This window comes from Chrysemys picta, chromosome 1 (assembly GCF_011386835.1).
Source record: "Chrysemys picta bellii isolate R12L10 chromosome 1, ASM1138683v2, whole genome shotgun sequence".
NCBI lineage: Eukaryota > Metazoa > Chordata > Testudines > Emydidae > Chrysemys > Chrysemys picta.
The window spans coordinates 116,994,556-117,021,345 of record NC_088791.1 but is presented as its reverse complement, the minus strand read 5'-3'; the positions used below and the strand labels follow the sequence as shown (position 1 = coordinate 117,021,345).

At 41.3% G+C, this 26,790-nt stretch overlaps 2 protein-coding genes across 2 annotated transcripts in view; one reads left to right on the top strand and one right to left on the bottom strand.

The window, feature by feature from the left end:
• Positions 1–3,145: 3,145 nt before the first annotated feature.
• On the bottom strand, positions 3,146–6,290 carry CAPZA3 (capping actin protein of muscle Z-line subunit alpha 3). The gene is made up of 2 exons (XM_065567982.1): positions 6,151–6,290; positions 3,146–4,210 (listed from the first exon to the last, which is right to left on the bottom strand). Exon 2 carries the CDS (start codon positions 4,182–4,184, stop codon positions 3,291–3,293), a length of 894 nt encoding a protein of 297 aa, XP_065424054.1. The 5' UTR covers positions 4,185–4,210; positions 6,151–6,290; the 3' UTR covers positions 3,146–3,290.
• Positions 6,291–6,410: 120 nt separating this feature from the next.
• The window catches only part of PLCZ1 (phospholipase C zeta 1), a 132,125-nt gene continuing 111,745 nt past the window's right edge, over positions 6,411–26,790 (top strand). The window contains exons 1-3 of the mRNA XM_065567977.1: positions 6,411–6,532; positions 8,438–8,559; positions 12,404–12,638. Of these exons, the coding sequence (XP_065424049.1) occupies positions 6,520–6,532; positions 8,438–8,559; positions 12,404–12,638 (370 nt within the window). The 5' untranslated portion in view covers positions 6,411–6,519. The remainder of the gene's footprint in view (positions 6,533–8,437; positions 8,560–12,403; positions 12,639–26,790) is intronic.

The window sequence follows — 26,790 nt, the reverse complement described above, 5'->3', positions numbered from 1 at the left end:
TAAGATCTTTTTGTTGAACTGGACTAATTTCAGCCCATTAACTGGTTGTCTATTCTTTGAAGTCGGAAGTACACTTTTGTCAGCAGAAGCCAGTGGTCAGTGTGAAGTTCAGCATCTCTGTGAACTCACACATCCATGACTGCCAATGACTGTTAATAAGGACATGATCAATAACAGTGCTGGTGAAACCATCTGGGCTATACCAGGTCTGCTTATGAATCTTTGAGTGACGAAAGAGAAGGTCAGCAATCACCATGTCATTGGCAGCTGCAAATTCCAGCAGTTGCTGCCCATTTCTGTTCATCTGCCTGATACCAAACGTACTTTCCCAGATGTCATTATACTTTCCTGCCTCCACTTTAAAGTTGCCCACAATCACGATGACATCTCTTCTCAGAGTTTTATTGAAGATTGCCTGCAGTTGCTGGTAAATTATCTTGTTAGCCTTGGTGTTGGTGGGACCATACCCTCTGATGATAGTAAGCTGCCCACAGCTAGTATGAAATCAGATGTGGATAAGTCACTCATTTTTTTTAGTAATCAGTTATAATTAGGACTGTTGATTAATCGCAGTTAACTCATACGGTTAACTCAAAAAAATTAATCACGATTAATCATACTGTTAAACAATAGAATACCAATGGACATTTATTAAATATTTTGGATGTTCTTCTACATTTTCAAATATATTGATTTATATTACAATACACAATACAAAGTGTACAGTGCTCACTTTATATTATTATTTTTTATTACAAATATTTGCACTGTAAAAATGATAAACAAAAGAAATGGTATTTTTCAATTCACCTCATACAAGTACTGTAGTGCAATCTCTTTATCGTGAAAGTGTAACTTACAAATGTAGATTTTTTTGTTACATAATTGAACTCAAAAACAAAACAATGTAAAACTTTATAGAGCCATTTTGTTCAGCCAATCGCTAAGACAAACAAGTCTGTTTACATTTACGGAAGATGCTGCTGCCTGCTTCTTATTTACAATGTCACTTGACAGTGAGAACAGGTATTCACATGGCACTTTTGTAGCCGGCGTTGCAAGGTATTTATGTGCCAGATATGCTAAACATTCGTATGCCCCTTCATGCTTCAGCCACCATTCAAGAGGACATGCTTCCATGCTGATGATGCTTGTTAAAAAAATAATGTGTTAATTAAATTTGTTACTGAATACCTTGGGGGAGAATTGTATGTCTCCTGTTCTGTTTTACCCGCATTTTGCCATATATTTCATGTTATAGCAGTCTTGGATGGTGACCCAGCACATGTTCATTTTAAGAACACTTCCACAGCAGATTTGACAACACGCAAAAAAGGTACCAATGTGAGATTTCCGAAAATAGCTACAGCACTCAACCCAAGGTTTAAGAATCTGAAGTGCCATCCAAAATCTGAGTGGGACGAGGTGTGGAGCACACTTTCAGAAGTCTTAAAAGAGCAACACTCAGATGAGGAAACTACACAACCCGAACCATCAAAAAAGAAAATCAACCTTCTGCTGGTGGCATCTGACTCAGATGATGAAAATGAACATGTGTCAGTCTGCTCTCCATTGGATCGTTATCAAGCAGAATCAATCGTCAGGGTGGTTGAAGCATGAAGGGACCTATGAATCTTTAGTGCATCTGGCATGTAAATATCTTGCGATGCTGGCTACAATTGTGCCATGCGAATGCCTGTTCTCACTTTCAGGTGACATTGTAAACAAGAAGTGGGCAACATTATCTCCTGCAAATTGCAACCAAACTTGTTTGTCTGAGCAATTGGCTGAAGTAGGACTGAGTGGACTTGTAGGCTCTAAAGTTTTACATTGTTTTATTTTTGAATGCAGCTATTTTTTGTACATAATTCTACATTTGTAAGTTCAACTTTCATGATAAAGAGATTGAACTACAGTACTAGTATTAGGTGAACTGAAAAATACTATTGCTTTTGTTTTTTACAGTGCAAATATTTGTAATAAAAATAAATATAAATTGAGCACTGTATACTTTGTATTCTGTGTTGTAATTGAAATAAATATATTTGAAATTGTAGAAAATATCCAAAAATATTTAAATAAATGGCATTCTATTATTGTTTAACAGCGTGATTAATTGCGATTAATTTTTTAAATCGTGCGATTAATCGTGATTAATATTTTTAATTGCTTGACAGCCCTAGTTATAATTCAATTGTCAAAACTGAGAGAGGAGGTGGCCCAGCTTCATGTATTCTGCAATCCCATGATGACAGGTATTAAAGTTTCTTCTTGAATACTACGACACATCCCTAGTGGGATCTGGCACAGTTCCAACCTTAACTGTAATAGGTTTATGCCTCCTGTTTCCATGTCTCCCTTAGTTTACGTGACTGCATTATGAATATCTTTTCTCTAGATAAATATTGATATATGTGAACAAAACTTGAAGGTTGAACTTCTTGGGTTTCAATGCTATTCTGAAAATCTCTTATTTGTCCCTTAATATCCTTATTAAACAAGCATTACCAAAAGCCCCAAAAGGAAAGTTAACATAAAATGTGAGATTAAATTCAATTATTTTCATTTAAAAATGCAAGTCAATTTAAAACCGGTGAAAAATACATAGAAATATGACTTTCCATATTGGATCAGACAAGTGATCCATCTAGGCAATATCCTATCTCTGGCACCTTAAAGACTAACAGATTTATTTGGGCATAAGCTTTCGTGGGTAAAAAAACCCACTTCTTCAGATGCATGGAGTGAAAATTACAGATGCAGGAATGAATATACCAACACATGAAGAGAAGGGAGTTACCTTACAAGTGGAGAACCAGTGTTAACAAGGCCAATTCTGGTTCTCCACTTGTAAGGTAACTCCCTTCTCTTCATGTGTCAGTATTCTTATGCCTGCATCTGTAATTTTCACTCCATGCATATGAAGACGTGTGTGTGTGTGGGGGTTACGCACAAAAGCTTATGCCCAAATAAATCTGTTAGTCTTTAAGGTGCCACTGGACTCCTTGTTGTTCTTGTGGATACAGATTAACACAGCTACCCCTCTGATACTATCCTTTCTCTGACAGTGGCCTGTGGTAGCTGAATCAGAAAAAGGCGAGAAAATCCCTGCATTAAGAAAAACATCGAACAGTAATAACTTTTAGTCATTACTGAACTGGATTAGGTTCAAAATGGCAACTTTGTGGTAAAAGGCTCTATATTCCCCATAGACGTCCAGAAATATGCCAAATGAATAAATAAATCCACTTTCCACAGTGATTGTTAGTTTTATTTGGGCTATATTTTACTCAAACCGTGTACTTCAGTAAACTCAGTGGCATCTCACGACTGGAAATATTGGCTTTTATGCTCTGATTGGTCAGCAGTTTGTTCCAGTTAATGATAGTGCGAGTGACTGGGAGCTGCCTTCGTAGAATTTTTCTCCAGATTTCATCTGTCAATGCTTGGAAGTTTTCCAGCATGGCAATGTGAAATTTGTTGTCTTCAGTTTCTATGAGTTTCACAAAATCTATGGCCAACTGGGCTGGGTCAATTACATGCAAGGTCTCTTCAACAGTCTTGCAGACTGTCATGTGGAGGTTAGCATCTTTAAAGTAGTGTACTTGCATATGAATGGCCCCTGTAACCTGAGTAATAACTGGAATCTGGAAAAATGTCCATTCACCTTTCCAAAGGCCATTCCAGAAACCCAATGGTTTGTACTGATGACCTGCAATACAGACCACAAATACCTGCCTGTTTTTCAAGGTTTTTCTAAACACACAGCAGTCCCCTGAAGGAAAGTGACTATCCACGTATGCCTTTAAAGCACTATTTAGGGCTGTTCTCCATAACTCTGTCTCATCCCATGCTACCCTATGGAGCTGAAATTTGTTTGATATTCCACTCAAGTGATCAAATTTGAAAGAAAATTTATTTTTCGGGTCAAAAAAGCGATTTCCTCCTAGGTCATTGTAGCGAGTCACCAGCACATTGGTTCCTTCTATTCTGACTAAGGTGAAATTGTTCTTATTGTGATGGGCACAGACCTGGGCAGCCTCTTGCCTCATTAGGTCATCATCCTGGACCAGAATACGGAGATCTTCAAAAACACTGTAGAATTCGCCTGGAGGTGCCTGATACAGCAGACTGCATATGACCCACACTTTCTCTTCCTTAGACAAATCACATTTGTTGGACATTGTGGTTTATTTCTGTGATGGTGAACCTGAAATGAAAGCATGAATATTATGCTAACGTGAAAATTGTTATTAAAAATATTTTAGAACACCTGACGATGTCACAGCAAAAAAGTTTCTTGGTAACATGCAGAACTTTGTTGTGTGCTCTAAAGTTGTATCTGGAAAGATCTAGAAATATTAGTGAGATCACAAGAAAATGATTCAATAGAGCTAGAGTTTTTGGAAAAATTGTCACAGTGGAAAATATTTGCTGGCAGCACATGAAAAACTACCGTATATACTCGATCATAAGCCGGTTCCTTTATAAGCCAACCCCCCCCCAAGATGGATAAGTAAAACGGAAAATTTTTATGAGTCATTCATAGGCCGACCCTATAATTCAGGGGTCAGTAAACTTTGGCTCCCGGGCCATCAGGATACGCCACTGGTGGGGCAAGATGGTTTGTTTACCTCGAGTGTCCGCAGGCATGGAGGTAAACCTAAGTAAACAAAGTGTCCCAGTGTGCCAGCTGCTTACCCTGATGGGCCGGGACAGCAACTGGTGGGGAAATGTTTTTGGGGGGAGAAGCTGGGGGTCAGGGGAGTAACCCCTGTGACCACCCCCCACATGACCCCACCCCTAGCCCAGGACCCTCACACTCTCCCCATCCCATCCCTTCTCACCTTATCAGGGGAGGGCCAGGGGAGGATGTCTTTGGCCTGGCTGGAGCTGCTCCGGCAGGCTGGGCAGCACGGCCAGATCGGGTGGTGGGCCAGATTGGGCGGCGCAGCCACAGCATGTTCCAGCGGGCTGGGTTGGGTGGCATGGCAGCACCGTGTTCTGGCAGGCCAGTGTGATGACACAAAATGCTCCCTCTCCCCATTCCCTACTTTGGGTGCACTGAGCATGCTCACCTGAACTCAGCATGCCCAGTAACATTCACTTTTGCATGGCGGAAACTGCAAAACAGAGACTCTGGCCCTGCTTTTTTCCCTTCTGGCTCTGCTGGCTGTGCTGCCTCTCCTTGCTCCCTCTGTTGGGGGGAGGGGCTGTGTCCCAGCTCTCACTCTCTATCCCCGTTCACAAGCCGACCCCCTTCTCTGGTGCTTCCCTTTTTTACTAACATATGGACATGCTTATGTTGTCACATGGAAGATAGATGGCTAGGGATCCACAACTTAGGATACCAGACTGAAAATTCAGCTATGGAGAGCTTCAATGTGAATGTTTTAGATAACCAGAAACATACTCAGAGAAGATCCAACTCTTTTGATAAAGCAACAATGAAATAAAAAGACTGGAAAATAATCAACCTAGTAACAATAAAAATCACCATCACGGAAAGCTCAAGAACTTTTCATGATGTAACAGTTTTCTGAAATGGCCCTCAAAAATCTAAAGCAGCTGAAGCGAGAACAGGTGGAAAGAGCTCTGGATAGATCTAGAGTAGCTGTTCCCAAAGCTTTATTCACCTACCACCTTCTTAGAGAATTGTTGTGACATGAGTGGATGGAAAATCAAGTGCACATACTAGCTGCGGATCAAGTACCACCCCTGGCCCTGGGATCCTGTTCCACACTTTGGAAACCCCTGATTTAGGGCACACGAAGGGCAAAAAGCAACAGTGAGTTTGTCGGGAATTTGAACGCCGGAGGAGGTAAGGCTGCAAATGACCCTGGGAATATCCATCTGGTTCGGTGGGGCTAAGAAGTGGGATCCATAGCAGGGGGGATAAATCCCCACGGCGAGCCTGGGGCTTCTGGCAGGTGGGATGAGGAGGGCACTGCAAGGTCTAGCCACGGGGCAAAGGGAGGAAGGGCCCTGCTGGGAAGGTTCAGAAGACCGGGCCACGTGGTCAGGTGGACACAAGGCAACACTCTCTGGCGGGATCTAGACCCTGGGCTGGGATCAGACTACGGCAGCTGAATTGGGCCAATTGTGTCGAGTTGCCAGGGTATAGTGTGAGCGCGGGAACAGGAAAATCACCTTCATCCGGGCCCGGCCGGGGAGCTGATCTCTCCCGCCGGCCACGCGATGGGAGGGGCCGGAAGAAGCGGGTCTGTCGCGTGGCCTCGGGAGGGCGAGGAGCAGGGGGTGTGTCCCACGTGGCCGGGCCGTTTGTGGCGTCACAGGCCCCGCGTGCCGGCCGGCGCTTAGGCGGCGACGGGTTCCCACTTCCCTCTGGGCAGCGGCGCGGGCGGTCGGTCGGGAAGGGGCGGGATCCCCACGCGTGGGGAGGCGGGGAGCAGGGGTCCGGAGAGGAGCCGGGCCGGGGTGATGCCGCGCTGGGAGCCGCTGCTGACACCATCGGAGTGACCAGACCCCGGAGAGGCGCAGGGCGATGCGGAGTCCACCATGGAGAACAAATATCCTTGTCATCGACCCGCCGCCGCGCGGACAGGGCGGGACAGGCTCCCCCGCCCCTCCCCTCCCCTCCCAAGTGCCCTGGGCACATCCCCAATAGAGACCCCCCCCGCGTGGAGTGACACTCTCCCCAGCCAGGTCCCACACTAGGGAGACCCCCCAATTGCCAGAGACCTCCCCATACACACAGTGCAAGCCCCCAGCAACCCACCAGCACCCCTCCCTCCTGTAACACTGTGTTGAAAACCCATTAAGCTCTACTAGCCACCCCCATTAATAACCCAAATCTTCTTCATTGTCACTCAACCTTGTGAGCTCCCTGTCCACATTAGTCCGTTCACACCTGCCTCCCCATTGCTTTCACACTCCTGCACCTATTCTACCCTTTTTATTGCTTTCCTCCACTACCCTATTTTCTTTAATCCATGAATCCCCCCCCCTTTATTCTTTACTCCCATTAAACACTTACTATACTCCCTTTCATGTTTACTACCATTGGATGTCTTAACTCATCTGTTCCCATTTATCGTCTGTGCCATTTCATCTCATAGAATCATATAGGGTTACCATACGTCCGGATTTCCCCGGACATGTCCTCCTTTTGTGTGCTAAAAATAGCGTCCGGGGGGAATTTGTAAAGCACTCACAATGTCCGGGATTAGCAGAGCGAGTGGCTTGGAGGGCTGCAGGGAAGTCCCGGGCTGGACTCAGGAGCAGCTGTAGAGGAGCCGGATCCGCCCTGCATTCTGAGCCAGCAGCTCCCTTGCAGCCCAGTCCGGCAGCACTGTGCAGGGCCAGACCGGGTTTTGTTGTGCAGGGCCAGACCGGGTTTTGTTGTGCAGGGGAGCTCAGCCACGTGTCCGGCTCGGCTGCATAGAGCCCAACACTCTGTTCTGAGCAGCAGGGTAAGGAGGTCAGGGGGCAGGAAGGTTCTGGAGGTGGAGGTCAAGAAACGGGGGGGGCTTTTTGGGGGGAGTGGAGAAAGTTTTGGGCAGTCAGGGTACAGGTAGGGGGTAGGGTCCTGGGGGGCAGTTGGGGGGGGTCTTAGGAGGGGGCAGTTAGGGGACAAGGAGCGGGGGGGGGGGTAGGGGGCTGGGAGTTCTGGGGGGGAGCTGTCAGGGGGCAGGAGTGGGGAGAGGGATCGGAGCAGTCAGGGGACAGGGAGCAGAGGGGTTTAGATGGGTTGGGAGTTCTGGGGGGGGCTGTCAGTGGGTGGGGAGTGGTTGGATGGGGCGTGGGAGTCCCAGGGGTCTGTCTGGGGGTGGGGGGGTGGATAAAGGTTGGGGCAGTCAGGGGACAAGAGGCAGGGAGGCTTAGATAGTCCTGGGGGGCAGTTAGGGGCAGGGGTCCCAGGAGGGGGTAGTCAGGGGACAAGGAACGGGGGGAGGGTTGGGAGGTCAGGGGGGGCGGGAAGTGGGAGGGGCAGGGGCGGGGCTCCTCCCGTCCTCTTTTTTGCTCGCTGAAATATGGTAACCCTAGAATCATAGAATATCAGGGTTAGAAGAGACCTCAGGAGGTCATCTAGTCTAACCCCCCTGCTCAAAGCAAGACCAATTCCCAGACAGATTTTTGCCCAATCCCTAAATGGCCCCCTCAAGGATTGAACTCACAACCTTGGGCTTAGCAGGCCAATACGCAAACCACTGAGCTATTCCTCCCCCCTTTCTTACTCCTTTTCGCCTTTCTTCCCTATAGGCTGCTCTTCCTCCTCCAGCACCCCTTTAGCCCAGCACTGTGATAAAATAAATAACATAAATATTTTTCAGTTAATTATTTGGAACCAGAAATGGAGAAAGTATAATATTAGAAAAATAGCTAATATGTTTCGCTTAAAAATCAAATACATCTTCCCATAAAAAAAGCGAATTAAATGTGTTCATACATTTCCTTAACCTGTTTTTCCTTACATGGTTTTTGTCCATCATTCAGGATGAGTTTAGAACCGGAAAGATTAATTTAGACAAGACATTGAAATTACTTATTAAGCTAAACATCCCTTTTGATTATGTTCATGTAAAATATGTTTTTAAGGTGAGAAAATAGTTATGTATTGATGTAAGTATATTCAGAATGACCAGACACCTAAGGGGCTGGTTGGTTGTTGGTTTTTTTTAATATATTTTTGTTAAACAAATGTGCCAAATTAACGGCTGAGTGGACAAAAGTCTTGTATTTATCTGTAGCATGGATATCTCATAGGCAGCATCAATGCAATCTCTTTCTTACTGCCTCCCCAACATGTTCTGGGATAGCTCATCCCTAGGTGGTCAGAGGAGAATTCAGTCTCCATCAGTTCTAATGAAACTAAGAAGAGTATTGGTTTTGTGATGTTTACATCTTACTACAAGGAATTGGATTAACTACCAAATTAATTTAACACAGACCACTAATCAACCACCAGTTGGCAAAGGGTTTACTGCAGTGTTAGGATTTCACACACGCTAATAACTGTCAAAAAGATAATTAACCAGTAGGATATCAAAGAGTCAAATTCAACAACTATCAATCAGATTTGGGTTCATTATTATTACAAGAATAATAATGATTTCAAATGGAATGTGCATAGTTTAAAATAGCATTTACGTGTCTCTAGTTTTAAAATAACACTGAAAGCCTGACAGGTAGATTTCTTTGTAGAATGGTAGATAATACCGAATTCCAAACAGGTTGACCTGATTCTATTGTAGGATGATCAACATTGAAATTATTGTACTGAAAAAAATCTCTTCCTATTCCTCCTATGTTTTCCTACTCAGTGAAAATTTTTCTAGAAATAATGTGACCATTCTTTTTATAAAGTGGATATTTTGTGGAACACAAAATTCATGGCAATATTGGTGTACACTTATGGTAACGTTGTGTTCATGAGACACTTTTGCTGTTTCATTCATTTAATTTATTTTAAGGTGTTGACTTTGTTGTATGAGGCCATATGTGGCTTGGATCCTGGCTACCCGAAGACTGACTTCTCAAATCATCACACCACCATGACAGTTCAGGTTAACTAAGGTGTTTCAAGATAACACTCTCCAAATTTAAACACTGAGGCTGATGGCAGAGCATTTTTGATGAAGGACCCTCAACTCTGGAATTTACTTCCTGCTGCAGTCTGACAAAGCCTGAGTGTGCTGACCCTTTGGACCCTCTTGAGACTTAGCAAATTTTGTGTTTAGTGTTTTTATGGGCTTTCTATTATTTTATTTTTGGGGAGAAATTTTAGGGGAATGACTGTAGACTAAAAAAAGAATAATTATTTGAAGGAGTGGCCTGTTTAGAATAGAAATGATCTAATTGGATACAGTACTACACCTCTACCCTGATATAACCCTGTCCTCTGGAGCCAAAAAATCTTACCACGTTATAGGTGAAACCGCGTTATATCGAACTTGCTTTGATCCGCCGGAGTGCGCAGCCCCACCCCCCTGGAGCACTGCTTTAGCGCATTATATCTGAATTCGTGTTATATCGGGGTAGACGTGTATTACAAATTCATTGCTCTTGAAGAGAGAGTTGAAGGGCTATGACTAAAAAGTTCATTCTGTATTAGAGACACGTATGCAGGTGTTTTACCAACGTACTGCTTTTATTTTTCTTTCCTTTTATTTTAATTTAAATTTATTTTTCTGTCGTATTACTTTAGGTAAAATCAGAAGAAATGGGGAGATTAAGGTTTGTTAAAGAATAATACATTTTCTGAAGCTTTCATTTCAACAGGAAAGCCTTTTGTTAAACTTACTACATTTTCTGAATAGCAAAGAGTTGAGGTGCATTAATAAAACTAAAGATATGATAAGGAGCTAGAGACACACATAGAAATCTATAGATTGCAGTGCTGTTGTAGCCATGTTGGTCCCAGGATATTAGAGAGATATGTTGGGTGAGGTAATATCTTTTATTGGACCAAGTTTTGTTGCTGAAAGAGACAGGCTTTTGAGGTTACACAGACCTGAAGAAGAGCTCTTTTAAGTTTGATAGCTTGTGTCTCTTTCACCAACAGAAATTGATCCAGTAAAAGATGTTACCTCACCCACCATGTGTCTCTAATAGAAATCTGTAGTAATTTTTCTATCTAGGTTCTTATGTAGCCCCTGTTACTGTAGTTTCCAAATGCTTCTGTGGAGCTGGGAAGTTGTGATTTCTCAATAAGTGCTAAAAATTTATTACTAGTTTCTTGTACCAAGTTTTCTTCATTATTGGTTTTAGTAAATCTAATATTAAATTTCTTTTGAACAGTCATCCTTCAAACAATCAGTAATTAGATACTAGTTTGGAAGGGAATTAATAGATTATTGTTAGAAGCCCCCAAAATACTTTTCTGTTGCATTGATCTTGGTTACTTAATACCATTTTTAGTTTTACGCCAGTTTATACTTTTAGAAATCTATTTCACTAATGACTAGATTGCGCAGGAGGGAACTAATAATGTAATATTGAATCTTTCATCTCTAGGACATTGGTTCCAATCCATCCCAGATTGGTAGTGAACAACATTTTTTATCAAATGATAGTTGGTCATTTTCCTTGTCAGGCCAGTTTTTACTAGGCGCTAACCGCCATGGCTGACATAATATTAGGCACTAATTACTATCCTCCATGGTAGTCTCAGCGCTTAAGAACTGAATAATACTAACTTTCTCTCAACCACGGTGGTGATCCTTGTAGAAGAGAGTTGAAGCACATTGGTGGAGGGTAGTGCAATGAAGTTTTTATTTACATTTCCTGTGCTGTGTTTGTTTTGCAAATAAACAGAGCTTGTTCAGTCACAAGTGCTAGCACATTATGGCACCTTTTATGAACAATAAATTAAAAAAAATAAAGAGAAAAAATGTACACTGGCAAAACTGAATTCCATATATTATTTAGAAAATTGTAAAAGAAAAATTATTTTGGTGAGTCTTTGAAAAATGTATATGCCAGAGATACTCAGTTACTGTCATTCTAATTTATTTCTACCTCTTTTTTCACCCTTCTTATTTTCTAGTGGCTTTTGATAATCAAACATTGAAATGACTCCATAGTCTAACATTTAAAAAGCTCCATTTACAAAAAACAGGTGTATAATTTAGAAATTCTGAGTATGAATAATTGGTCAAAGCTTAACTGATCTTAGTCTGTTAAAAGTTGAGCAAAGTCACATCTCTAAACTTGAAAAAAAATCTTAGATGTGACCTGCCATTGGACTTTAATCTTATGATAATTTGGTCATTCTTAATTCACTTGCTTGAGGAATGCATACTCTTCCTAATTTTAAAATAGAGCCTTACAGTATTTAAAAAATTATTTAAAATAGTAACTGTTGATGTGTAAGAATATATTTACTTTTTCACTATCATGATAACCTTTTTTTGTGGTACAGTTTTATGAAATTAAAATACATATTTCAGTACAAGATTTTGTCTTGAATTCATGCATTCTAATCATACATAAAATGTACACAAATATTTTGCAATTGACAATATGCAGCTTGTGTTATGCAATACAATTTAAACTTAATTACTTAAAATAATAGACATTTTTAAGAGGCAAGGTCAAATTCTTAAGATTTACTAACTGCATCACTTGTTAGAATAGGATAGGATCATGACCATGTACTGAAGAATCATAGAATATCAGGGTTGGAAGGGACCTCAGGAGGTCATCTAGTCCAACCCCCTGCTCAAAGCAGGACCAATCCCCAGACAGATTTTTACCCCAGTTCCCTAAATGGCCACCTCAAGGATTGAACTCACAACCCTGGGTTTAGCAGGCCAATCCTCAAACCACTGAGCTATCCCTCCCCCCTGTTTTAACTGATATAATGGCTCTAATGATACATTTTTACATTTTAATGTAGTGATTTTAATGTATGTTTGTACTCAATCGTTTTTGTTTTCAGAAAACAAGTAATCAGCCGAAGACTGGAACTATTACTATAGAAGAATTCAGGGCAATTTATCGAACCCTTGCACACAGAAGTGAAATACATGAACTTTTCTGCAGTTATTCTCCGAACCGCAAAATTCTACCTGAAATAAACCTGATTGAGTTTCTCAGAAAAGAACAATTTGTAATTGATGCTGATGAAGCAATTGCCTCTGAACTTATTGCAAAGTATGAACCCATTGAAGAAGGTACACTATATCTTTAACATAATATAAATGTTGGATTTTCAGTTTTTATTTTACTGTGTTACTATTTATGTATGTATATTTATTTTTGAATACTTATCTGACTATAAAATTATTATGAAACTTATGAAAAAGCTGTAAACTGTGTAAGATAAATATCTGCTTTCCTAAATAAAGAAAGAGAGAATTTGAGATCTGTTAGTAAGCATGTGGACATAATATTAGTTGTTTTTCAAGTTCAGATCCTTAAACTACTATGGATATATTATTACAAGAAATCTTTAATACATTCATCATAAATTTATACAGGATATGGCTCAAATGTAGAACATACAATTTCTTATAGGTAGGTGATTCAAACTCCAGTATTGTACCCGGGACCGGTCCAAAAGTTGTATAAGGTCTCCTGTGTAGAAACATTTTATGTAAGATCATGAAAAATATGGCTAGTTAAAGCCCTGAATGTTTTGTTAGGCCCCTGAGAAATGTGAAATGGCCTTTGCTGTGCTTGGATGTCAAACTGTGTGACACTTATTGTTGATTGAACTAATCTATCAAAACTCATTTTGCTTTATTAATCAAGATGAATTTGAATCATGCGCTAAAGAGGTGAAAAATGAAAACTGTATGTCCTTAGCCAAATATCCTCTCCATCATATGATACTGCTCTTCAACATTAGATTACAATAGAAAAATAAATATTTTAAAAATGTATTTGAAATGTGCAAAAGTAAAATGAAGTTTTGAATCATTACTTATTTTGTAGCTAGAGACCTTTTTAATTTGTCTTGTTGAAACTTGAAGACTAAGGACAATAATTATTAAAACAAGAATAAATCATATCAGAACTAAATTATATGTAGCTTACTTTAGCTTAAGAGATCTGTTTCACAACCACATTAAAATGAAGATAATTTTTTGTGAGCTCCTTAATAAAAGAGTTTGATTTTGTTATGTTACTTGTAAGTCAGTTTTTGTTAGTATATTGTTATCAGTGCACTACAAGATAGGATATAGCTTACATGTCTCTGAATAGTACTAGCTTTCGATACATTACTTTAACCATGTCACTATTCAAGTCTAAATGTGTGTTTTTAAAAGACTAATAAGTATCTGCATTTCTTTCAAGTAGTGACAGTCATACTTTTGGAGTGGGTACTTCTGTGGTTTGAATGTTGTAAGGTAATTTACACATAAGACTCACAAAGTTGAGTTGAGTGCTGTTGGGAACTAAGCAAAAATTACTACAATCAAGACTCTGTATGCTGTGCAACACGCTGAATCTAAATTCGGATTTAAGGGTCCAGACTGTGCGCAAACTCAGTAAACTAACACAGCATTGGTTATACTTAGTTCACATTTTCAAGAGTTACTTTGCAACCACAACAACTAGAAATATATGTATTAATTTTAAAAAAATCAAAGCTTAGATTCTGAAGCATAATTCTGAGGGAAGGGGAATTCCACAGCAAATGCTATGACCATGGAAAACATGCAGCCCTGAATATAACCCACTTATTCTATAAAACATAGCCCCAACAATAAAAATTAGTTAATAATTAATTACATTGTTTGCATTGTATTAAACTTGTTTTTAAGTACAAACAAATATTGATAATACTCCTATTTGAACTCTCCTTATGGGGCATTCCATTAGGAGAACTGCTAGTATTCTCTATCTACTGTTTTTGATTGCTCAGAATTCTGAGTGCAAAATGGATCATAAGAACATAAGAACGGCCATACTGGGTTATAGCAAAGGTCCATCTAGCCCAGTATCCTGTCTTCCGACAGTGGCCAATGCCAGGTGCCCCAGAGGGAATGAACAGAACACGTAATCATCCTGTGATCCATCCCCTGTTGCCCACTTCCAGCTTCTGGCAAACAGAGACTACGGACACCATCAACATTCTCAACCAATTTTATTTGAAAAGCTCCCAAGAATGCTTAACCAGTTGGATTGTTCAGTTAGCTGAATATCTCCCATCTCTTTCGGGAAGAGAGTTGATCTCTTGTGCAATATAAATTACAATATAAAGGCTCTTCCACTTTAATTGCTATGGTGTGAAATTTGTTTTAAAAAATACGTTTGTTTGTTTTTTTAAATTGGAGGGTATTCCATCACAGGTACTTGGAAAAAAATTAACAATTAATATAGCAGGACACATTTTGTTTTCTAACAGTGGACCTCTTAAAGTGCACTTTTATTCTGAAAAATAGTTTTGTAAATATGACATCATGGATGCCACATTTATCATGCCTCACTGACTCCAGATTAATTTTTCTCAATTACATATAAGGTAAGAAGGTAGTTTAGAAAGGCAGCAGTGCAAACTCAGCATGGAATTTTAAACTCAGGCTGGGTTCCTTCTGGCTCATGCGTCACCATTAGTAATAAAGATTCCGCCGGTGAAATTCTGTCCTTAGTTACACCTGTGTGAAGTAACTGTTATCAAATTATTTTCAATCATACTTATCTTCTGTGTGATTTCATAACTCTTTTCTTGTCTCTTAGGCTATCAAGGAGTGGTTGGACTAAGGCTTGGGGGTAGTTTTATTCATGGACAGATCCCTTTTTATTACTTTGTGGATTTTTAATTTATCAAAAAGTATATGTAGGGATACTACAAATATATTAAAAATAAATGTGCTAGTCTAGAAGTTATCATCTTATATTACTTTTCTCCATTCCCTTTTCTTCCTCTTTTATGTCCTGACTTCATTCTTTTCTTAATTCTATTTTGTTTTTCCTTTTTCTATTATTTTCTATATGTCCCCTCTTGCTTGGTATTCTCCACTGCCCAGTTTCTCTTCCCCTCCAGTTTGAGCCATCCGCTGGAAATAAAGGGAAAAGAGAATTGCTAAGGATCATATATCCCATTGGCTCTTCCCACTGCAGTTCAACTGCTACACAATTGTCTTAATAATTGGAAATAATATTATTTAATGAACACCACTGTGGCTTTACCAGATAATCCCAATCAGAATTATTTAGTGGAAAATTCCAAACGTTATTGACATGATAGCTGACTCATCTGTAGTATACTATTACTCCATTTTGTGCAACTGTCATTCTGAATTCTCTATAGAATATTCTTAATCAGGATGATCTGTTGGAATCCTATGTCAACCTAACCTTATATATTGCAGTAAGTAAGTGAAGAGGGCAGATTTTGACACTTGATTGACTGTTTCACAATTAGTAATAGCCATTTTCTGATAAGCTTGATAGCATTGATATGTTAAGGTGAAAACAGCGAATAGTGACCAGGCTTTATATATGTACACTACATAAAAATATCGATGAATGTTAATATCTGAAGGTAAGAGACTTTTTAAACATATGTAACCAGATAACTCTAAATTTGCTAATCGTATGAGGGAGCTCATATGTGTGTTGTTTATTTCATTAACAATGTGGAATAACTTCTCAAATTTGCGTTCACTATTCAAATTTCAGACATTAAAATACTGTATGAATAAGTTATATGGTGTGCTAAGGCTTCCCACTTTTGGGAAGTGCTCCATCATGAATATGAGACTTATACCTGACAGCTGTCCCTTATTTAACATCCAAATTTGACCTCTGTCCTATACAAGCCTTCTGTTATTTCTCATTTATTGTTATAAATTTAAATCAGAAGTCTTGAATCATAAAGTGAGATTAAAGAAAATATCTTTAATACTAAATTAATGAGTTCTACATGCCTTTAAGCTCTGTATTTTTCTTTATATGATCCTTTCTCCAGCATTTGCTTGGATGGGATTTGAGGGATAAGATGTAGATCTATGAATCAGACATGCCAAACCCATGAAAAAAACACAGAAATTGGGCTTGTTTTTGGCTTAATTGGCGTGAGTTGCTTGTTGACTAGTTTTAGGCTTGTTGCTTGTTTGGCTTGAGTTTGTTGTTTGTTGCTTCTTTTTTTTGATTGGCTCCCAGCAAGCAGGGGCAAGTGGGGGGCAAGAGGGGGCAAGCAGGGGCAAGAGAGGGGAGAGAGTCGGGTGCACAGCAGGCCCACCACAGTCCCAGACTGCATGTCGGGCGGATCCAGTCACATAGAATATTGGGGTTCTTAGGGATTGGCTTGTTTTGGCCTTGTTTTGAAATGGGATTAGTTTGATTTTTGGCTTATTGTGAAAGTCAGGGGGCTTATTTATGCTATGAATGCTTATTGCAGTGCTCTTCACTATTTTGGGAAAAAACCTTCAATGTGAGAACCACATCAACCTGACACAGACGGTTGAACACTCTGAGTTCTTTGTTGGTTGATATGGTAATATTACCGTCATTGGTAATATTGCTTGGGCTGCAGGAGGGATATGGGGGGCTGGCTCTGGGAGGGGGCTCAGGACTGGGGCACAGGAGGGAGTTTGGGTGCAGGAGGGGACTCCAGGCTGGGGCAGAGTGTTCAGGTACAGGAGGGGGTATGGAGTGCTGGCTCTGGGAGGGGGCTCAGGGCTGGGGCAGGAGCTTGGGGTGCAGGAGGGGATATTGGGGGCTGGCTCTGGGAGGGGGCTCATGTTTGGGGCAGGGGCTTGGGGTGCAGGATGGGGCGTGGGGGACTGGCTCTGGGAGGCTGCAGATTGGGTGGTGGAAGAGCTATTCAGAACTTGCCCATTGAAAGGGGCAGCACTTACTTCGGGCAGCCCCGGCTCCATGCCGCTCCTGGAAGGAGCCAATGTGCCCCTGCAGCTCCTGGGGGGGGGGCACATGGCTCTGTGCGCTGCCCTCTCTGCAGGCAGCACCCCCGCAACTCGGAGACCTCTGCTCCCCACTTATCCCCCGGGGCTGTGAGGGCATGCTGACCACTTCCGGGAGCTACGTGGGGACGGGGCAGGCAGGGAGCCTGCCTTAGCTGCAGCCCCACTGTGCCGCCAGAGAGCGCGATCGACAGGGAGCTGCATTTACGGTCCATGGGAGCCGCCACTGGCTCGCGGGCCTTGCAGTGAAGAACAGTGGCTTATTGTTACTATTTGTCATGTGGTAGCATGCAAAAGTCCAGGTTTGGGAGCCTATTGTGTTAAGCATTACACAGAAACTTTGAAAAACACAATCCCTGTCTTGAAAACCTTGCAAATTCATATTTTGTAGGTGATAGCAGAAACCTAGCACCTATATATTTTAGCATCTAACAAGTTATGCAAAATTTCAGCTATCCACAGTGTTTATCTGCAGGTGGAAGTTCACCATTAGTTCATCCTTAGGAAGTCTGTTCTTTTTCCAAAAGTCATTAATAGGAGTTATACATGTATCAACTGCAAAATAGACCCCTTAGAAGTTAGGAATTATTACTTGTTGGTAATGCTTTTATTACAGGAAAACAACAACAGTAAGAAAATAGTTTTTACTTTCTTTGTTGAAGTGGTGGAAACAAGTATTACATTTATACTTTGCTTTTAGAATACAAGTTGTAATTTGTCATTGTGCCATCAAATTTAATTCTCTAGAGTTCTAGTTTGATAGTATTTTAATCTTTCAAATATTAGTTGTTACTTTCAGTATTTATTCAAAATCTGCTTCTTATGGATTAGCGTAGTAGAGAGGGCAACATCCTTCTCTTTAAAGAGATTGAAAGGATTCTGTAAAGTATTTGTCAGTCCATCTAGAATTCCGGACAAAAGCTACTCCATCCAGATGAATGGTGGTTTTGGCACACTCCCAGTTTTAAGTGTTAAACGTCTGAACTTGCTGGCTACAGAGATTCAGAAAAATACGTCAGTCTAGCTAATGTTGGTTAACAATACTTTTAATGCAATTTGATGGAAAATGTTCTGTAAGAGATACCACAGTGCCGTGTACTTTTTTCAGCTAGAGAAATTTATCTGGAATGCAATAAACAAAACAAACACTGACCTAACTCAGTATGTGATGTTAACAGTGCTGATCTATCAACCCTCTGTAAGGAAGAGAAAAAAGTCAGTTCATGTATGCAGGTGTACGGATTATAGTACCAGATTTTTCTCTGGAGATTATGAGATGACTACTCTCTACCCTGTGCACAGAAGGCAACTGTTCCACTTTTTCTGTCTCAAGAAGGGCAATAAACATACACCACAGGCTAAATGATTCTCCATGGTAAAAGAGCCCCCTAGGGTCATTTTCCAAACTCCTTCCTTTTGAAAGCTGTCTTAATTTCAAGGAAACAAAAATGCTCTCAAGAACTAAACAAACAAAAATAACTCTCAACTCAACCAACTAACTAACCTACCTCAAAAAAAAAACAAATCACAGCAAAGAAGCACAAGGGAACAAAACCAAAAAGGCATAGATATAATGTAATCATTAGAGTCTTCCAAACTGTCAAATGAGGGAAACACATAATAAGATCTGGAAAGTCAGGACAAAATATTCCCCTTAGACATGTCTGAATCTGTGATAACAGATTAACATTCTGGCTGTTTACATTGATTAGGAGGGAGGAAAAGAAAATATATTTTTTGACAGAAGTGATTTGGACATCTTATTGCATTCTTGAAAGAAACAAGATATGATTGTTAAATAGAAACATCCCAGTAAGGGAAGACCTAGGAATAATGTATGAAAATTAACAAAATTCCAAGAGAAAATTCCCCCCATCCCTAAATATTTATCTGTAATGCAAATAGATTGGTGACCATGGTAGCTATTTTTACAAGGATCCCAGGGGAGAAAAAGATTGAGTCTTTCCTAAAGGAGGAACTCTGAGGCCTTGGTGACAACCTTCTAAATATCTATGATGTTCATTTATAGAGCAATGACATCAGAGCATTCCCATGGCAAAGGATGAATCATTACAATTAATAGTGAACAAAATACAAATTACACATTTTCCTTTCTGCCAATTGCATCTATTGATATGCTCAGGATTTTCTTTAAAGGACTGTGACCTTGAATACAGTCAGCAGGGAGAAACATATTGCTGCGATATTATTAGAGGACATCACAGTTCCTTTCTTCTGCAACATTTATAGGCAAAGTGTTATGGGGAGACTTTTGAATAAGACTTGGTGAAGCGGCTAAGGGAGAAAAGCATACTTTTCCATCCTCAAAACTCCAGAGGGATTTAAAACAGCATAGACTTAGAAGTGATTTCTTTTCCCCTTATTCCTAGACAGAATTTCAGAAGAGAGATACTAGTTTTCACAGGATGATTTTGAAACAACAAAAAAGGAAAATTCAGATGTGACAAAAGCTCTACTTCTACAAGGATACAAAAGCAGTATCTGCCATACCATCAGAGATAGTCTAAAATGTATTAACATTACTTTCTTTTAATATAGGAGTGGAAAAAATCTGTACATGACAGGAGGGCTCAGGAAGATAATAGAAATATGATTATTCCTGGAAACGAAGTCTTCCCTTCCATTCATATCCAGTTTCTAGTATCTTATTCAGACAAAGATGGAAGCAATTTCAAGGAAGCAGTAAATGCTTGCCTCTTAGGGTAGGAGAGACACATATGACCCAGAACCAGAAAAGATCTTATATTTATACTGTTTTGTGATTTCTAAAAAAACAAGGAAAACCATAATGTTCTTCAAGTAGTTGCAGATGTGTATTCCACTCAAGTGTGCATGTGCCGAGCATACCAAAGCTGGAGAGCTTTGCCTAGCAGTACCTGTAGAAGTGGCACTCATCCCCTCTGTCCCCTTAGCCTCTTCTCAAGCTATTTAAGGATGGTGCTGCCCTGCCCTCCTCTCCCCCCCGCCTTCACCCCGTTTCTTCTCACTGCCTGCAGCTGGAGTCGGAGCATTCGGTGCGGTAGTTTATCTCACACTTGTTTATCTCAGTTTTTTGGGGACTTTGCTGTATATAATTAATATAGTTTAGTACTCCTTTAGGTGTAGTTTATAGTAGTTAGTGGGAATGGATAGATAGTCACCCAGGGTGATGCCTTCATGAGGGTTTAAACATTGTCCATCTTGTGAGGTGGCTATTCCTAATAGTGATCCTCACATGTGGTGTTTGTTGTGCCTGGGAGAAGGCACATTAAAGAACCTTGCTTTATCTGTAAGTTTAAAAAGAGACTTCAGGTAGTGAGGGACTTACATGTGAAACAGCATCTTCAAGAGCAGGCCAGGAGGCCCACCTTGGCACCAGAGACCTCTACAGATCCTTGAGCCCTGCAGTGTCCGTCAGAGCTGGATGTTGCTTCCAGCATGAGGTCTGGTGCTTCCCCAATGAGGTAAAGGGATCATTCTCCTTCCTCTGGCCCTCCAAGGAAGAGATCCCACAAGAGGGACCGAGACCATTCCAGGACTCAGAGAGATTCCTCTTTGTCTTAAAAGCAGTGCTGACTGACACCATGATTTCTCCGGTATGCATGATGGACCATTTAACCACTCCCTGGTACTGCGCCAAGATCAGTTGTACTCTGTACTGTCAACTCCAGTACTGACAACATCAACATTGGTACTGACTGTCTCTCGCCATTGGCATACCAGGCGGCATCAGGCCTGCTCTACCCCTCTGTTCCTGATTCCCCAATAATTCAGGAGCATTCAGCTTCTTCTTCTGCAGTGCCCTCAGCACCGTCTGGTCTGCTTGCAGAGTTGTCTTGTTCATTGTCACCATATTCCTCTCTGCCTAAGAGTCAGAGTTGTGGTCAACATCCTTTTTGGTACCAAGGGACCCATCAGCGCAGGTGCTGTCTTTGGCATTGATGTTGTCTTTGCTTCAGCCCTCATCTTCGGGATCAGTACTGACCTTGGCTCTGGGATCATTATTTGCTCCGGTACCAAGTGGAACTGTGATGTCTCTTTTGGTACCGAAGCACCAACTGCTCATTCATTCTTGGTGCCTCTGCCATCTCCGTATTGTTTTTCAGATGAAGCTGGTTGTTTGATTGCCTTGTCAGGGTGGCTCTTCTGCTACCACCAGACGACTTCCAGGGCTCATTGAGATCAAGTGCGAGGACATCTTCCTTTTCTCCCTCACCTTCAAAACACTTTTCTCAGAAGATCCTAGGATCACCATCACTACTGAGATTGGCACCATTCCCGCAGTAGGGATAGGGGCCCTGGCCTAATACCTACTGGCCACTGAGCATAGGGCACCAGCTTCTAAAACGTACACAATTATTACCCACTTGCAAATGGGTTAATAGCATAATGGCTTTTTCCATCTATTATTTCTAAACACACATCCTGTGGCTGCAATGCATTTTTATTGCATTCATATCTAAGTCCAGATTCCTCTAAGCAGGCTCTCAATTCTACTATTTTTCATTCCTGGGCATCTTTTATTACTTGTACTCTATAACCCATGGGTTCCATCACTGTGCAGAACTTTCTCAGTCTGGGTGAGATTCTTCCACTTTCATGTTAATATTTTGGTTTTGTGCTGGGGGTGGAAGTGGCTGGCTGGAGGCAGTATTGTTGTGTGGCAGGTGTTCAAATTGGTATTTCCATTCGACATTCCCGTTTGCCCACTATATGACACACTCAGTTTTCACAGAGATTTTTTGAAGTCCCACAGTGATGTCTGTTGTGGAGCCACTTGCTTTACTCTACTGCCTTCCACAGGAAGTTTCACCATGCCTTGAACACAACAGGTTCTCAATGCACATCACCAGAGGAGTAGGCTTGTGATCCAGATACCAGCAAAAGCAGCACACAGGAGTGTATCATCTCCAGTATCTTCCAACATCATCTCCAGTATCATCCAAGATCCATTTAGTAATCTAAAATACAGAACAAAACTTTCCCCTCACTATATAGCAAGAGACACTATTATACATCTAAACTAAATTTCAATGGCAGTTACTTAGACTCATCCACGTCCAAGTCATTTCTCACCAAGCTGGGGGCTCTTGGGTTCCCAACTGTGCTTCGAGTATCCACTTAGGGCTCAGCAAATTTATCAGCTCTGATTTACTAGGACTGGCTGGAGAAATTCCCTTAAAAATAAAAACAAACTTATCATAACTATCCCAATGTAAAGAGATAGCAAAGAAAGCATTGGCCATATCTAAAATTGAAAACCACTGGGCCCCGACGACCATTGCCTCATGATACTTAGTCACTTCAGAGGCCATCAGTGGAGTCACACAATTAATGGGGCAAAAATCCACAATAAGCCTCCAGGTCTTGCTGTTACTTTTAAGAACTGGCTATAGTGTGGTGTTATTGGGACTTAATTGTGCCACTTGTGACTCCTTGTCTTAAAATCCCATCAATTGTTTCTTTTAGGCTGGCTTCTGCCTCTTTTGGATACATATACTGCTTGGGGGCAGGAGGGCTAGCTTTGAGCATTGTCCTGCTAAGCCTAGGGTTGTGAGTTCAATCCTTGACAGGGCCATCTGGGGCAAAAATCTGTCCAGGGATTAGTCCTGCTTTGAGCAGGGGATTGGACTAGATGACCTCCTGAGGTCCCTTCCAACACTGACATTCTATGATCAGGGCCTGTGACTAGAACATCTGCATCAATTTTACCACATTCTATTTTATTCTTAGCCCACACCTCCCAGTGTTTCTTTGCAATTTCTAGAACTTCCGTGCTAAAATCTCCAGAGGTTCCCAGGGTATGCCAGGGGGCATCTCCCATAGAACCCTGTTGGTGAAGTCAACCAGCACTCTCAATTCTCTCAAAGCATCAATTCCCAGAATTCCTTCATCTCCCAATCCATCAAGCCAAATTGCACTTTATTTTCCCTTTTCCCCACCCTATACAGGATCTTTCTGCAAAAGGGGACAATGCTCTCTGCCTCATTAAGCCCCTGTAAGGTTTTAACTCCTTCCAGATATCCAAACAGGTTCTTATTCTGGGTACTAATCAGGGAATAAGTAGCACCTGAATCTACCAGTACATTTTGTCCAAATGCGCCTCCTGCAAATTTCACATAAACCATAAACCTCCTATACGGTGGAGGCTTCTGCAGCTCTTCCAGTGTTTGGAGCAAGGGGATGTATAGGGCATTCCAGAAAGGACCCAGGGGACACATGCTGTAGTTTTCCTTCTCATAATAAGGAGGATTCAAATCAGGTCCTCCTTCTAGCCCAACTTCCTCCCCTAGATTATGAGCCCCTTTGATTGCAGCCACTATTCCCATCTGCCTTCCCAACTCCACTTAGAGAGCACAGATCTGTATCTTACATTCCCCATAGTCTGCCTGAGTCTTATTCTGGGAATCCTTCAGTAAGGCTCTAATCACTGCCTTACTTTCTTCTGCCTGCATTTTCAACTCGCAGACTTCCTGCTCCAGCTTCTCATTCACTCTCTCACTGTCACACACTTGCTTCTGCATTGCCACTATCTGTGCTGCCTGAGTCAGAGTTGTAGCCCAGAGGATGTCTGATTCAGAGGTCAGGAGAGCTGCTTCCTTTTCTTTCTCAACTTTATATTTCTCTAATTCCACCACTCTCGCCTTTAACTGATCTTTTTATGTACTACCATTGCTACCATCTGCTTACAGAGCTGCAGGAAAGCCCTGGGGCTGGTGAAGGCTTCAGGTTTCCAAAGACCATTACCATATTCCTGTACAAAATCCATCAAGCTGTTACCCAAAACCATTTCCATCTTTCCAGATATAATCTTTTCATCTGACATATTTTTTTACTGGACCAGGCTACCAGCCTGAGTCCCAGTAACAGAATGTATCCATAAATTGACTTGCAGACTATGACATGGGAATTACAGGTTGCTACCCTGTCCCACTGTCCTCTCGTCCCTATTGCAGCTAACTGTGTGTGTACCAATTGTCCCCTTCCTCTCCACCAACTCCACAAACTGTCACAGAAATCTGTTACTTGGAGTTATCTGAACCCAAAGTTGTGGTAACTAATCTCTGTTTTCCAGGCGGTGTCAGGAAATAAATCAGTGGGGGACACAGCACCTCCGTCTGATAAATGTTTGGTACACACAAGAGTGCTTTTACCCCAAAAGTCTTGTTTTTATTGAGTCTAAAGCACACATGAAAACCTAGTAATAGTCTAGAGCAGGGGTCGGCAACCTTTCAGAAGTGGTGTGCCGAGTCTTCATTTATTCACTCTAATTTAAGGTTTTGTGTGCCAGTAATACATTTTAACGTTTTTAGAAGGTCTCTTTCTATAAGTCTATAATATGTAACTAAACTATTGTATGTAAAGTAAATAAGGTTTTTAAAATGTTTAAGAAGCTTCATTTAAAATTAAATTAAAATGCAGAGCCGCCTGGACCAGTAGCCAGGATCCGGGCAGTGTGAGTGCCACTGAAAATCAGCTCGCGTGCCGCCTTCGGCACGCATGCCATAGGTTGCCTACCCCTGGTCTAGAAGCACCCCAGATAGATATAGTTACCCAAAGTCTGAGGTGGTATCATGTGATTCAGCAGCAGGGTTCTGGTGATCAGCCTTGCTCCTAGCCACTGGGGAGTTAGGTGTTAGTCTCTTAGCTTGTCAGCAATATTAACAAACATAGGCACTCAGACTCAAGGTCACCTATTCAAATCGCCCCTCCCCTCTTTCTCATGAATCTGTCCTTGTTAGTAACATGCTGCAGTTGTTTTGTCTGCCTAAGCAAGGCCAAATTATTCCTATATGGGGTCTTTGCTTCCAGCTTATGGGGTTAAGTGCACAAGATGGCTGCCAATTATGTTAAATCCAGGTCTCTCATAACACCCCCATCATTTCCTGGGACCCCAGACCTTCATCATGCTAATCCTGAGAGATGTCCTGATGAAACCAGGTTAGAGAGAAGAACCCGGATAACATTATCACCTCTACCAGTTCCAGCTGAATCTGAAACACCACCTGTGATTAAATAGGATCGGACTGTAACAGCAACAAAAACAGCTCTAGCCTATCTCAATTAATTTAGTGTGACACCCTGGCACCCCAATATTCACCACTGTCATGTAATTAGGATATGTTTTGTACAAAGTATGCCTTCTGAGGTATCATACTAAAAGTCTTGATCTGCTAGACATTAATATCTCGTTGGATTGTATGTGCTATCGTCGTATGTAAAGTTATGAAGTTTGGCTATGTAGGTGTTACTGAAACATGTTGTGAGGTTGAAAACACCCAAAAGCAGCCTTTCAGGTACAACAGTAAAAAAGCCAAACAATGTTAATGGCTTATTGAGGAAATGCACAAGGATTACCCAAGGAATTGTGTACAGTAGAAACCTCTGAGAGATAACACTACACAATGGGAACTGTTTGACTCAGGTCACAGCAAAAGAGCTTTCCAGCAAGTGGGAAGAAGATATAAAAGGGGGAAAATGACATCATGATGGTATCATTCTTCCTACAACAACACACCTGGAAACACCTGAGGAACAAAGACTGAACCAGGGGGAAGTGATGGTCCCAGGCTAAAGGGATTTCTAGCCTGTATATGAAAACCTGGGAAACCCAAGCTGCAAAGCCAAGCCAGCTTGTGTCTTCAGAATCTGCTAGGCTGTTTATCACTCAGGGTGAGAATTTGCTAATTCATATACTACCTATGTAGTATGTTAAACTCAGTTTGCGGTTTTGTTTATTTACCAGGTAATCTGCTTTGATCTCCTTGCTTTCACTTAAAATCTATCTTTTTGTAGTTAATAAACTTATTTTATGTTTTAATCTAAACCAATGAGCTTTGACTGGAGTGCTTGGGGAAAATCTCTGCTTGGTTACCACAACTGTGCATTGTCCTCTTCACATTGAGGGAGAGGCAGACCAGGTATTAAAGCCACATACTGGCCAGATTTGACCACAACAGGATGGTACTGTTCTGGGGTCCCAGACTAGGAAGCTGGTGGTCAGAGAGCCTGCGTGTAACTACAGCTGGGTGTGTCCCTACCTGTATGAATGCTGGTGAAGTGCAGGCTGGAGGGCTTTACAACTTATCACGGCAGTACAGTGTGAGAGGGAGCCCAGGCTGGTAGGTCAGGGGGCTCAGTGGTACCCCAGTTCCAGGTGACACCCAGGGGGGAACCCATCACAGTCTAATTTCCCCCAAAGGACTGTTATCACCATCTTTGATACTATCTAAGAGAATGTAAAACAAGGGGATTTTTCCTTCTAAAAATTCTCCCCAGCTAAAGGGAAAGAGATGTTATTAAAACAAAGCCTTATTTAATAATTTACATTTCAAACATTTTTACTGTTTTTCCTTCTTTTCTTTATGTTTAATAAAAGGCTAAAAGAATGTTTAATGATGTGTTTGTCATGGTAGGCCGAAGTTTCTGTATACTAAACTCCAGACCTTGT

Excerpts from the sequence above, each read along its gene's own strand:
- CAPZA3 (XM_065567982.1), bottom strand. The coding sequence starts at position 4,184 with ATGTCCAACAAATGTGATTTGTCTAAGGAAGAGAAAGTGTGGGTCATA.